Source organism: Eulemur rufifrons, chromosome 17, assembly GCF_041146395.1.
Source record: "Eulemur rufifrons isolate Redbay chromosome 17, OSU_ERuf_1, whole genome shotgun sequence".
NCBI lineage: Eukaryota > Metazoa > Chordata > Mammalia > Primates > Lemuridae > Eulemur > Eulemur rufifrons.
In genome coordinates this window covers 41,757,428-41,772,173 of record NC_090999.1, presented here as the reverse complement: position 1 = coordinate 41,772,173, position 14,746 = coordinate 41,757,428, and the positions used below count along the sequence as shown (strand labels likewise).

The window sequence follows — 14,746 nt, the reverse complement described above, 5'->3', positions numbered from 1 at the left end:
GGGAGTACATATGGTGTTTGATTTTCTATTCTCGAGCTACTTCACTTAGAAGAATGGTCTCAAGTTCCATCCAGATAGTTACTAAAGGTATGAGTTCACCATTTTTTTTTTTTTAATGGCTGAGTAGTACTTCATGGTATACATATACCACATTTTATTAATCCACTTATGTAATGATGGGCACTTGGTTTGATTCCATATCTTTGCGATTATGAATTGTGCTGCAATAAACATTCTAGTGCAAGTGTCTTTTTGATAAAATGACTTTTTTCCCTTTTGGGTAAATACCCAATAATAGGATTGCTGGATCAAATGGTAGGTCTACATTTAGTCCTTTGAGGTATCTCCATACTACTTTCCATAGAGGTTTGTTTTTTTCTGATATAAACATAACCATTCTTCCTTGTTTTTGGTATGCATTTGCTTTGAATATGTTCTTCTACCCCTTTAGCTTGAGTCTATGAGAATCTTTGTGGTTATGTGGGTCTCTTGGAAACACTAGATATTTTGGCTGTGTTTTTTCATTCATTCCACCAATTTATATCTTTTAAGTGGGACAATTAGACCATTTATGTATAATGTTAAAATTGGTATGTGAGATACTGTCCAGACACTGTGTTGATTGTTATTTGGTTAATTTGTATTCTCCCTTCTGCTACTGTTTGATAAAAGCTGTGAGTTTTTTTCTTTTTTAAACTTTGGGGTGTTTTTACATTGGTGAGTACTGACCTTTCATTTCGATGCTTAACTCTTTGAGTATTTCTTGAAGGACTGGTGTGGCAGTCACAAATTCCCTTAGCATTTGCTTGTCCGGGAAAGACTTTATTTCTCCTTCATTCATGAAACTTAGTTTTATAGGATACAAAATTCTTGGCTGGCTGTTATTCTTTTTAAGAATACTAAAAATTGGACCCAATTCCTTCTGGCTTGTAAGGTTTCTGGTTAGAAATCTGCCAAGAGTCTGATGGGTTTTCCTTCGTAAGTTACTTGATGTTTTCATCATAGCTTGTAGGCTTTTCACTTTCACATTCACTTTGTCTACTCTGATGACCATGTGCCTTGGTGATGTCTTTTTGCAATGAACCTTCCAGGAGTTCACTGAGCTTCTTATACCTAGATGTCTAAATATCTAGCAAGGTCAGGGAAATTCTCCTCCATTATTACCTCAAATACAGTTATCATGTTTTTTGCTTTTTCTTCTTCTCCATCAGGGATACCTATGATTCTTATATTTGGATGTTTTACATATTCTCATATTTCTCTAAGATTTTGTTCATTGCTTTTGATTCTTTTCTCTTTAGTTTTGACTGTCTGGGTTCATTCAAAAGTCCTGCAGGGGTGGAACCTGTGGCCTCGGGGCCACATGTGGCCTTCTGGATCCTTGAGTGTGGCCTTTTGACTGAATCCAAATTTTATAGAACAAATGCTTTTAATAAAGAGATTTGTTCTGTGAAATTTGGATTTTATCGAGGGGCTGCACTTGGGGATCTGGAGGGCTACATCTGGACTTCAGGCCACAGGTTCCCTACCCCATTCCCTAAATGACTTTCATTTTAAGCAGTTTTTTTTTTTTTTTTAATCTATCCCTTTAGTGAATTTTTTCATTCCAGTTCTGAATTATTATTATTTTTTGGTTACTTTGTGTTGGTTTTCAACTTTCTCATTGATCCCATTAAGCTTGCTTGTGATCCATATTTTGAATTCTATATCTGACATTTCAAAAATTTCCTTTTGGTTGGAGCCCACTGCTGGAGAGCCAGCTAGCGTGATCATTTGCAGGGTGTTGAAATAGCCTGTTTTTTTCATGTTGCCGGAGTTCCCATGCAGGGTCCTTCTCATCTGAAACTACTTCCCTTAGCTCAAAACAGACAGCTTTGCAGTTTGTTCTCCTCTTCCAGGAACTCTTGCTGCACAGTGTAGAGAGGCAGAGGTACACTGCCTTTGGCTTGCGCCTGAAGAACCCACTGTAGTGTTGCTGGAAATTTGGGTGGGTTGGACCTCAGACCCCTGGGAGAGTGTTCAGGTGCCACTGGTGGTGGACTAGGTTAGCTAATCCCTGGTCCCCAGGCCTCTGGATGGTGTGCTTGAGTCCTGAGGGACCAGACTGAGACTGGGCTCAAACCTCAAACCTCCCTGAGTTCAGGTGCTGGTTGTGATAGGGAGGGGTAGGGTGATCTCCTGGTCTGGAAGAATGCTCAGGCAGGAGAAGGGTGGGATCCACTGTGAGCCTGTCATAGGACAGGCGAGTCCCTCTTGATGAGATTAGCAGAAGCAGACAACTGTGGGATACACAAACCACTCATACCTTTCTAGCTCAGCAGAGGTGGTAGTTTTTGTTCTTGGGGTACACCAAAGTACCTGGATTTCCAGCTCCCTTCCTGGCCTGGCTGTAGGAGAGGTGGCGGAGAAAGCTCAAACCTCTGTGTGCTGGGCTCCCAGAATGGCTGGGGGCTATCGCTGAAGTGCTCCCGCAGGGGCGGGGCAGTTGTGCTAGGGAACTGCCTCCAGAGAGGGTAGGCTCTTCCCAGAAGAGACAGCCCCGGAAGGGGAGAGGATGGCTCACTGTGCCCTCCCTCAGCAGAGGTGGTAGTTATTGTTCTTGGCATACAAAAGCACCTGGGTTCCCAGCCCCGTGTTCGGCCTGGCTGTGGCAAAGGTGGCAGAGGAAGCTTGAACCTGTATGTAGGCTCCCAGAATGGCTGGGGGTTGCTGAAATGCCCTGGCAGAGGAAGTGTAGTTTTGCCAGGGACTCGCCTCCAGGAAGGGTAGGTTCCTCCCAGAAGAGTTAGCTCAGGGAAAAACTGCTACCCCTGCCTTTCCTCAGTGGAGCTCTTGTTGTAGCTTTCTAAAGGGAAAGGAGTGCGCCCCACACTCCCTGAGAGCCTGGATGTGACAGGTGCTCTGTCAGAAGGAGGCAGCTGCTTCCAAGTGTCCTGGCTTAATATCCCTGTGGAACCCTCGCCAGCTCCTCAGAAACTTTTCTGTAGGCAGCTAGAACACTTGAAACTGAATACTTCATTTGATTTAGTTACTATGTAGGGCCACATGGCTTATATCTCTGTCCATCTACCCTCACCTGGTCTTTATATTCCATTTGAATTTATAATTCCCTTGCCCTGCTATTTCATTATATGTATTTTATAAGTTATCTCAAATCTTTTTGAGGGTATAAATTTTAATTAATTTATAGACAGGGTCTCACTCTGTCACCCAGGCTGGAGGTGCAGTGGCACATCACAATTCACTGTAGTCTTAAACTTCTGGGCATTAGCCATCCTCCTGCCTCAGCCTCCCAAGTAGCTAGGATTACAGGTGTACTCCACCATGCCTAGCTAATTCTTTTATTTTTTGTAGAGATGGTTGTCCAGGCTGGTCTCAAACTCGTGGCAAGCAATCTTCCTGCTTTGGCCTCCCAAAGTGCTGGAATTATAGGTGTGAGCCACTGTGCCCAGCCAAGGGTATAAATAATTAAGTAGGATATTCCTATTTTTATTATCAGTCTCTAACTGACTGTACACAACCAAATACAGTCTATATTAGAAAGACTGTAAGTATTCCCAGTCTGATTTTAGAATCATTCATTTTTAAAACAAAGGAAAATATGAAATTGTTAAATGAACCAAGAGAGACTTGAGTCATTAAGATGTGATGGAAATAAATTTTATAATCCTGATCAGTGTTAAACAAGATCATGGAAGGCAGGGACAGCATCTCTTTAAGTAACATGTCCACCACCTAGATGCTTCCTATCAAAATAAGCTTTTAGTAAATGTTTGCTTGCATAGCTGGCCAGAGAAAGAAGTGTCATTGGTGCTCCTCTTTTTGGTACCCTCAACAAGGGATCTGATATTAGAAAAGAATCTTTGTCTCCCACCTCAATGTTCCAGCCATAGGCCAGAACAGAAGAGTGGCCAGTGAGCTTCTGCCTTTTCACAGAAGTGCTTCCTTTCCATTCTCCACCTTTTACTTGCTCAGGAAAGGAGTAGTAACTGAAGTGCCTGGTGAGACTGCTGACAGCCTGGTGTCCTGACCACATTTCTCTACTGGGTAGAATTACAACTGTGTTTGGCAGGTCCTTTTGTGTCTCAATCTGCCTAAGCTCCCTGCAGTGATTTTGTGTGGCAGTCTACCTGTGCTAGGCAGATCAGAGAGGCATATCTTCACATTCTCTTCATCATCCGATTACTGAGCCGGTAAAGCAGTTTGCAAGTCTTCATGCAGCTGGTTAGGTTAGAACACTCAAAGCTTACTTTAATAATCTAATTTTTCCATGCAGGTGGGTCCTTGGATTTCTTTCAGAGAAGTAAAATGCAATGTGTAGCCTATACAGTTTTACTACTAATGAGGTTCACACTTTGATCCTCATTTGGCTCCTCTATGGCTGAGATGAGAATGTGAAGATAGAACATTTCCCCCTAACATTTAGTATACAGTAGTGCATTCCATCATTCTACCTTTATCCTTAGTTCTCTATGTTCCACATTCATTAGTTTTTAATCTCTACATTAATGTTTTAAATACTGTGTTATATGCCATCTTTATATGACAATTAGGCCAACAAAAGCTTGCTCAATTTTATTTTTTTATGTTTAAGAAGAAAGACCTCAAGAACATTAAGAAGATTCAGATTTGGAGTTTGGGGGTAAGATGTAATAATTGTCCCCAGATATTTACAGAGGAAATAACAAGGACCGAAAAATGAGTAGTAGTGGAAGACAGACATGAGGAATAAATAACACCTCAACAGGAATTTCCTGACAATGGAGATGTTCAAGTAAAGACTGAACTAGTTATGATGTTTTAGACAGGATCTGAGTGTAGAGCAGGGGATTAGAGATGAGGATTTATTCTCATCTAGAATTCTATGATTTTAACATAGTTTTCAGGCATCTAAGCACTGTTTGATAAAGTGGAATCTAACAAAGTTAGCTGTACATGATTTTCAGGAACTTTTTTTATAATTTATAAAGTACCTTAGAACTAGAACAAAGAGGCAGTCAGAATAATCAGACAATCATGTTAGTGAACGAGAACAGTTACCTGTCTGGAAAAAGACTCTAGAAATAATTGTCCGACATAATGGGCAAGGAGTGCTTGCAGGATTGTCTTTGGCCAGAGTTCGTAAGCAGGGCTCACAGAAGATGTGGTGGCAAGGGTAACACATGTAAGGGTTGAAATAAACATCCAAACACACTGCACAGATGTAGCTATCCTTTTCTTCTGCATATTCATTGTCATCATCTGTACTCATCTCATTATTCAAAGTCTGAAAAACATAAAAACAATTTTTCTTAGTTCAGTATGAGATTGGTTTCCTTGAGATTGACTTTATATTCTGTTAAAATGAATGAAAATATTTATGAGAACCACATATCTTTTTCTGTGACATAGTCAGTGACAGAAGTGAGAAGACATTGAAAATACATACAGGAAAAACCCAGAAGTCTAATTATTCTTCTTAGTATTTTTATAAATTGCTAAATGCTAAAATATACCAGAGCATATTAAGTACACCTGTGTCTCCATTTAGCCCTATTTAAGTGTTAGGTGTACCAGTCCCAGGAATATAGGTTCTTCTTCTGTCTCACTTCTATCACAGCAAATAAGCTGACGGTCACAAAATTATAGAGCCTTAATATTGGCATCCACACATGATGAGAAGTAAAAGCAGGAGGCTGTCATACCTCATCCTCATACTGTGCACGAAGCATTCTCTATTCTATACTTTGCAGCTTCCAGGACCTCAAAGCCAAGAAAGATCCAAAGCAAAGAAACCTGGGATAACTAAGCGATTAGCCATGCAGCTGGGAAGCATGATGAGCCTCTTCACTCTTCAAATGGAAGAGTTAGGAAAAAGGTACAGCAGGTCCTTGAATAACATCATTTTGCTCAATGTCATTTAGTTACAATGTTGATGAGAAAAAAAAATCATCTCCTAGCTGGGGCCACTGTCTGTGTGGAGTTTGCATGTTCTTCCCATGTCTATGTGTACATGGGCTTTTTCTGGGTACTCCTGTTTCCCCCTACATCCCAAAGATATGCCTGTTAGATAAACTGGTGTGTCTACATGATCCCAGTCTGAGTGGGCAGGAGTGTGCCCTGTGATGGGATGGTGTCCTGTCCAGAGGTGCAGGGAGAGGCTCCAGCCATTCCCCATCCTTACCTGGAATAAATGGGTGAATAATTATCTTGTTTTTATTAATCTTTTTAGAGTATATATATATAGCTCACATTTATTTTAATGTTTAATATCAGAAGTGTTATTTAGAAGTTTGGTGATGTTTTTGTGACTAGAAATAGGCCATGGGAACTTAACTCTTGTTAATTAGCCTGTTAATTAGGTTTCATTATATGTCATTTTGCTTAAAGTCATAGTTTCCATGAAACTATTGGTGAGAACTTTGAGGACTTACTGTAGTTAGGAACTAGGCAGCTCAGAGGTTAATAGCAAAAAGTCTGTTAGCAGAATTCCTGTTACTCAACATCACAATTTCCTCATCTGTGCAGTAGATACAAGGATGGAATGAGGTAATCCACTTAAAGTGTTTAGTACAGTACCTGGTATGTAGTAAATATTCAACACATGTTAGCCATGGCGATACTCCTCCTCCCTTCTCCATTCCTTCTCCTCCTTCCCCACAGGCTCTGTAGTTATGTTAAAGCCTTGAATGTTTTCTTCAAACCAGGCCTGGACTCAGTCTAGTGAGGCATAATGGGAGTCTACAGGGTGTATTTCTTTTCTCTTCTCTTTGATGTTTATAAAAATGGAGATCAGTGATTAATATGAATCAGTGATTAATATTTGAAGGAGCCTTGGTTTTAATAAATATTTGTAAGTTACATGAAATGTAAAAGTTATGTAAATGGGGCCACAGAACTTTGAGAACACAGAAAAACCTTCTGCTATGGCTTGAATGTTTGTGTCTCCTCCATAATTCATGTTACCATTTAAACCCCAACCAAACAGTATTAAAAGGTGAGACATTTAGGAGGTGATTAAATCATGAAGGCACAGTGTTATATAAGCAACCTTATGCAAGGGCTGGAAGTAACAGCCTTCATCTGTTTTGCTCTTCCACCATGTAAGGACACAGCATTTATCCCCTCAAAGGAAGCAGTGTTCAAGGTGCCATCTTGGAAGCAGAGACTGGGTCCTTACCATACCCCAAACCTCCTGGGGCCCTGACTTGGACTTCCCAGTCTCCAGCACTATAAGAAATGAATTTCTGTTCCTATAAATTACCCAGACTGTGGTACTTTTGTTACAGCAGCACCAATAAACTAGGACAACTTTCTACTACTGAATAAACTATCATTTGATTTTTCCAGATGGCTTTGCTTCCTCTCTGCTTTCTTCTTTCTGCTACCTCTTGGGAATTTCTGTCTTGTGGGGAGTATATCTGAGTCTTTAGCCTTCTTATTTTTAATTGGGTTGTCTGATTTTTCTTATAGACATGTAGGCATTTTTACTTAATATAGTTATTTGTTGTTATTGGTCAGATGTGTTGTATTTTTTTCCTTTTCTCTTGTTTGCTTTTTCACTTTTTTCATGATGTGCTTTGATAAAATGAACTTCTTAATTTTAAAGCATTTTATATATTCACATTTTTTTCTTCATGGTTACTACTTTTTGTGTTTCATTTAAAAACTATTACCCTTTCTGAAGGTCATTAAGATAGCATTATTTTGTGTTTCATAATATTTCATAATCCTATAATACCCTTGAAACTGACTTTCATGTATGGTGTACCTTATGGGTAAATTTAGTTTTTATTTTTTATAGTTATTAATTGGCTCAGTTATTTATTGCAAAGACTTTCCTGCACAACTTCGAAGTGCCACTTTTGTCATTAAGAGGCCATACATGCATGGGTCTGCATCCGGGATTTTTATTGTTCCATTAGTTTACTATCTATTCCTATGTCATAATCACAATCTCTAGCAGCTTTACAATAAGCATCAATATCAGGAAGTACCTTCATTTTACTGTTGTTCTTCAATAGTGTCTTGGCTATTCTTGGCTTTTCTGTGACTATTTAAAATTTAGAATTACTTTGTTCTTTTTCAAAAAGTTGGAATTTTTATTGGAACTGCATTGAACCCACAGATAAATTTAGGAAGAATTAGGTATCCTTTACAATATAGAGTTTTTAAATACATAAGCCTGGTTTATTTCCTCATTTATTAATTTTTTTTAAATTTCTTGGTAGAAGTCTACTTATATTTGAGTCAATATTTTCTCTCGGCTGTTACTACTTCTTTCCTCAGCTAGCGCATTCCTATTAGTATATATGACATGCAAGCTCTTATGCCAAAACAAATTAATAAGCATGCAAAAATAACCTCACCAGCTCATGTTACATTCTTCTATTCCCTTTCACAGCAAAACTTCACAAGAGACTTGACCATATTACAAACAATTTCTGCTTTCTTACCTCCTATCCACTCTTCAACTCACTTTAACATGGCTTCTGTTGTTCATACTCTGCTGAAACTGCTCTTATACGAGTCACTAACAACTGCGGCTATAGCCAAATCCAGGATACTTTCCTGATCTATCTTCCTCAATCTCTCAGCAGCATTTCCTAGGTAGACCAGGATCTCTTCTTTTTCCCACCTGCTTAATGGTTTCTTTTTACACTTGAAAAGATCAGACTCCGTACAATGATCTATAGGACTCTGCAAGATCCAGCCTACCTTGTTATCCCCCATATTGAGCTACTCTCCATTTACTGGTCATCTTCCAGCTCAACAAATACACCAAATACTTTCTTGCCTTAGGTTCTTGAGACATGATGCTTTTGTCTTCCTAAAAAGCTCTTACTCCATGTAGTGGATTACAAAATATTAATAGACAAAATTCTTCCTATCTTTGTACGTACATCTCCCTATTCATTTCATCAAGATGGAGAGATTATTTTTTCATCCCCTGAATTTGGGCTCTGCCATGTGACTTGCTTTGGCCAATTGGTCAGTAACAAACATGATACAATCAGAGGTTTAAAAAACGCTTATGCATTGGGAATGGCCCTCCCTTGCTGTTCTTGGTAACCCTGAGTCCATTACCATGTAAATAAGGTAGGCAGGCCTGCTGGATGATAAGTGACACATGCTCCAATTACCTCCATTGTGACTGCTGACAACAAACCAATCACCATGTACATGTGTGAGCCAATAATTGTTAGCTGACCACAAATGTACAAGTGAGCCCAGATGACACCACGTGGAACAGAGACATGTTATCACTGAACCCAGCCCAAACTGCCAACCCAGAAAAGTGTAAGTGAATAAAGGTATTTTTTTAAATAACAACTAAATTTTAGAGTGATTTATTACATAATAAAACTTCACTGACACATCCTTTCCTACACGTGACTAGCTTTGCAATTCATCCTTAAAATCTTAGCTTAACTATCAACTACCCAAAGAGAATTTCACTGGCCATTTCCCATGTTATTCTGTCACTATTTGTTTATTTCCTTTATAGGTCTTATAATTATTTTTATTTGCCTATTTTTCTTTCTCCCTCAATAGAACGTTAAGATGCATATATACTCTGTGTGAGATACATAAGTCTCATATATACTCGTGTGTGTATGTATCTTTGCTGAATGAATGAATGAATTAGTACATAGGTTCTAAAGTTGATGTTACCACTCAGTGGATCCTGATTATGGGTGCTCTCATCCTTAAAATGATTGTAGGTTCAGCTTACACAATATTGTATTGATTTGCATACTCTTATGAGTACTCTGTTAAATGTTAAGTATTCTTGAACTTTTGGATATTTCAAGCTAGATAATAAGCATTCTTGAAATCTCATATAACATATGCAAAGTTTAACACAGGATAAGAAATAAATGTCCCTCAAGAACAGAAAGCTTGTAGCTATGAGTTTAACAATGAAGAAGAAAAAGCTGAAAAGGAAACAGGATCAGTGATTTTTACTCATTATTGACATATGTCTGTTCTCTTCTGAACTTAAAGGATATTTGAAAAATTATAGCTAAAAGTGGGGATAATTAGTACTAAATTGGGTGCCCCAGATAAAAACATCTTTGAACCTACATGCTTACTTACCTAAATTTTACTTCAGAGTGTGAGCTTATTCTGTTTCTATTAGACTCTCAGGATTGTGCCTTGAGATTTTAACTAATTAACCTCTAAGAAACCCATGCCATAAAAAAGCCTAATTTGAGGAACTTCTTATAATATTACCAAATTGTGGCCCAAATATTTGTGCAGAATTTTATTTCTATGAGGTATTTTATACTTCCATATACAATAAAAATGACTACACTAAAAAAATTAAATATTTGTTATTTCATAACACAGTATTTTGAAAACAAACTTAATGGTGGAAGTTTGAAAATAGAAAGTCAGGCTGGAATTGTTCATCTATTATTTAAGCTAAATGAATAAATCCAAAAAACAGAAATAACACAAACCTCTATGATCACTGTCTTATTTTTGTTTGTCAAAAATTTGATACAGGTATACAATGTGAATTAATCAAATAAGGGTAATTGGGATAACTATCATCTTAGGCATTTATCATTTCTATGTGTTAGGAACATTTTAATTCTACTCTTTTAGTTATTCTGAATACCCTAACTTATTGTTGATTATAGTCACATTGTTGTGCTATCAAATATTGTTTATTCTATTTATGTTTGCACCAATTAACCATCCCCACTTTATGCCCCCCTCCCTGCTACCCTTCCCACCTTCTGGTAACCATCATTATACTCTGTGTCTCCATGAGATCAGTTGTTTTTAATACTTAGCTCCCACATATGAGTGGAACATACAAGATTGGTCTTTCTGTGCTTGGCTTATTTTGCTTAACATATTGTTTTTCAATTCCATCCTTGTCACAAATGGCAGGATTTCATTCTTGTTTGTGACTCTGTAATATTTCACTGCGTATATGTACTACAATTTCTTTATTCATTCATCTGTTTATGGACATGATTCCAAATGTTGCCTATTGTGAATAGCACTACAATAAACATGGGAGTACAGATATCTTTTCGATATACTGAATTCCCATCTTTTGGAATATATGCCCAGCAGTGGGATTTGTAGGTCATATGGTAGTTCTATTTTTAGTTTTTTGAGGAACCTCCATACTGTTCTGCATAGTGGTTGCACTAATTTACATTCCCATCAACAGTGGAGGAGAGTTTGCCTTTCTCCACATCCTTGCCAGCATTTGTTATTGCCCGTCTTTTTGATAAAAGCCATTTTATTAATAACTGGGGTGATATGATATCATACTGTAGTTTTTGTTTGAATTTCTCTGATGACAAATAACACTGATCATTTTTTCATATACCTGTTGGCCATCTGTATGTCTTTTGAGATATGTCTATTCAGATCCTTTGCCCATTTTTAATCAGATTATTTTATTTTTTCCTATTGAGTAGTTGGAGCTACTTATATATTCTAATTATGAATCCATTGTAAGATAGGTAGTTTGCAAATATTTTCTTCCATAGTACTGGAAGTTCTAGCTTGAACAATCAGACAAGAGAAAAAACAAGCGCATTCAAATTGGAAAGGAAGAAGTTTCAAAGTATCGTTTTTTGCAGATGATATAATCTTATATCTAGAGAAACCTAAAGACCCCACCCAAAATCTATTAGAACTGATAAATAAATTCAGTAACATTGCAGGATATAAAATCAACATATAAAAATCAATCACATTTCTATATGCCAATAGTAAACAATCTGGAAAAAAAAAACAAGAAAGTAATCCCATTTATAAAAGCTACAGGCCGGGCGCGGTGGCTCACGCCTGTAATCCTAGCACTCTGGGAGGCCGAGGCGGGTGGATCGCTCAAGGTCAGGAGTTCGAGACCAGCCTGAGCGAGACCCCGTCTCTACTAAAAATAGAAAGACATTATATGGACAACTAAAAATCTATATAAAAAAAAAATTAGCCGGGCATAGTGGCGCATGCCTGTAGTCCCAGCTACTTGGGAGGCTGAGGCAGTAGGATCGCTTAAGCCGAGGAGTCTGAGGTTGCTGTGAGCTAAGCTGACGCCACGGCACTCACTCTAGCCTGGGCAACAAAGTGAGACTCTGTCTCAACAAAAAAAAAAAAAAAAAAAAAAAAAAGCTACAAATAAAATACCTGGGAATAAACTTAACCAAACAAGTGAAAGATCTCTATACTGAAAACTATAAAACACTGATGAAAGAAGCTGAAGAGGACACACACAAAAAAAGAAAAGATATTCCATGCTCATGGATTGGAAGAATTGATATTGTTACAATGTCCTACTGCCCAAAGCACTCTACAGATTTAACGCAATCCCCATCAAAATACCAATGACATTCTTCACAGAAATAGAATAAATAATCCTAAAATTTATATGGAATCACAAAGATCTAGAATAGCCAAAGCCATTCTGCATAAAAAGAACAAAACTGGAGGAATCACATTACCTGACTTCAAATTACACCACAGAGCTGTGGTAACCAAAACAACATGGTATTGGCATCAAAACAGACACATAGACCAATGGAACAGAATAGAGAATCCGGAAATAAATCCACGCATCTTTGACAAAGGTACCAAGAACATACGGTGGGGAAAGGATAGTCTCTTCAATAAATGATGATGGGAAAACTAGATATCCACATGCAGAAAAATGAAACTAGATCCTTATATGTCCCAAATAGACTGCATACATAGAAGGAACCTTAGCTGAAAACAATTCATGTAAAGATGACCTAGGATTTTAACTGACAAGGAGCTCGATATGTATGCTTAAAAAACAAAAGAAACTTGAACTGCAGTATAGTGGGGGTTTATATGCCTACCATTGTATGATAATCACATCATACAATGTGTACTACTTTGAATGATACAGACTTCATAGCTACCTTAAGAGACACAGACAAACCAGAGTTATCCATGGAAACATGCTGAATGCTGGGGCAACACAAGTCTCGAAACTATCTCGTGCAGTATGGTTAAAAGACTGAGGATATGCATTCAGAAAAACATTAAGAAGAGACAAGATAAGTATGTTCAAGCATTTATGTGAGAGAAAGCATAAATTTTTACCATGTAGTTCTCATGATTAGATTTAAAAATTAATGGATATTTTGAGAAAACAGTCCATGACTAAAATAGCTTACAATACAAATATCTAGTCATAAACCAAAAGCATGAACACAACATGCTCATTCTTACAACAGTATATTCACCAGGGAGCTAAACATTTATTCTGTGTTCCCTACCAAATACTTTGGAACTTAGAAATAAGCTGATGAAAGCTGTAAATACTAACTCATTTCCTCAACATAAAACCTCTATAAAATAGGTACTATTATTATCAGTTTTCAGATCAAAGGGAACTAATAGATAGAAATCTCACTTGCTCAAACTACTAGTGGTGAAGCTGGGATTTCAACATAGCCAGCCTGGATCTAGAATAACACTCTTTACTGTCACATTCTTAAGTAAATTAAGGTACTTCAAATAGTCCTGAGAAATACTATATGTTCAATAAATAATAACTGAAGATGATATTGATGTAGGTTAAAAGAGAGAGGCAGATTTATACAGGACTTACAGGGAAGTTAGAAATAGCAAGTCATCTTTATCATAATCAGCAAATGAATAGGTGCCTAGTTGCCTGTTTTTAAAACCCATGGAAATTATCCTAGGAGTTCAACCAAACACAATCTCTGAGGGCTCCTTTCTTAAGAAATAATAAAGTTATAAATATTATAAAGCAAATAAGCTTTAAAAAATCAGTAAAAATTAATATACAATTAAAGACTATTAACATTAAAAACAAAGCAGCAGTGGTATTTAACTCATTTACAATTATTGTGATTACTGTTAGGTTTGACCTTCTTCCTTGCTATAATCTGAATACGACCCCAAAAGTTCATGTAGTGGAAACTTAATCCCCTGTGCAATGATATTAAGAGGTGGGACTTTTAAGAGGTGGTTTGGTCATGAGGGCCCTGACCTCATGAATGGATTAATTAAATTATTGCAGTAGTGGTTTCCAGATAAAAGGATGAGTTTGGCCTGATTTTCTCTGTCTCAGACCATAAACAGTCTTTTCTAATTAGGCTTCTTTTACAATACAAACATTTCCAGAAAGGGCTACCTCAATTTCTGCAGTATCTTTGTGTGAGTTATTAAATCACATTCCTCTGGGAAAAAAACAAAGTAATAGGATATTTGAGGAAGAGAAATATTTAATGGGTGAAAAGGGTCCTTTAGTTTAAGACAGTGATTCTCAAAGTATCATCCATAGATCCCTGGGAGAACAAGACCCTTTCAGGGCATCAAGAAGGGCAAAAGTATTTTAATAAGCTGTTGCTTGCCCTTTTCACTGTGTTGATAATTGTACTGATGGTACAAAAGTGATAGTGTGTTAAACTGCTAGCGCCTTATCATGAATAAAGGCAGTGGGCCAATATACAATACAGTCATTGTATTCTCCACCACCACTCACTTGCAGGAAAAAAAAAAGCCCATTTCCATTAAAAGTATCCTTGATGAATGTGGAAAAGTATTAATTTTTATTACATCTTCACTCTTGAATATGTATCTTTTAGTACTTCATGTGACAGAAGTGGGAAGTATACATAATGCATTTGAGCTATATACCAAAGCATTAATAGATATTTTGAGCAAAAAGCACCTTTGTTATTATTTGAGTTGTGAGCTGAACTATTTGCTTTTTTCATGGAACACCATTTTTACTTAA

The 14,746-nt window shown here is 37.4% G+C and overlaps 1 protein-coding gene across 1 annotated transcript in view; it reads right to left on the bottom strand.

Moving 5' to 3' along the window:
* Window positions 1-14,746, bottom strand: part of RNF180 (ring finger protein 180) — a 156,167-nt gene that overhangs the window by 39,728 nt on the left and 101,693 nt on the right. The window contains exon 5 of the mRNA XM_069492619.1: window positions 5,041-5,266. Within this exon, the coding sequence (XP_069348720.1) occupies window positions 5,041-5,266 (226 nt within the window). The remainder of the gene's footprint in view (window positions 1-5,040; window positions 5,267-14,746) is intronic.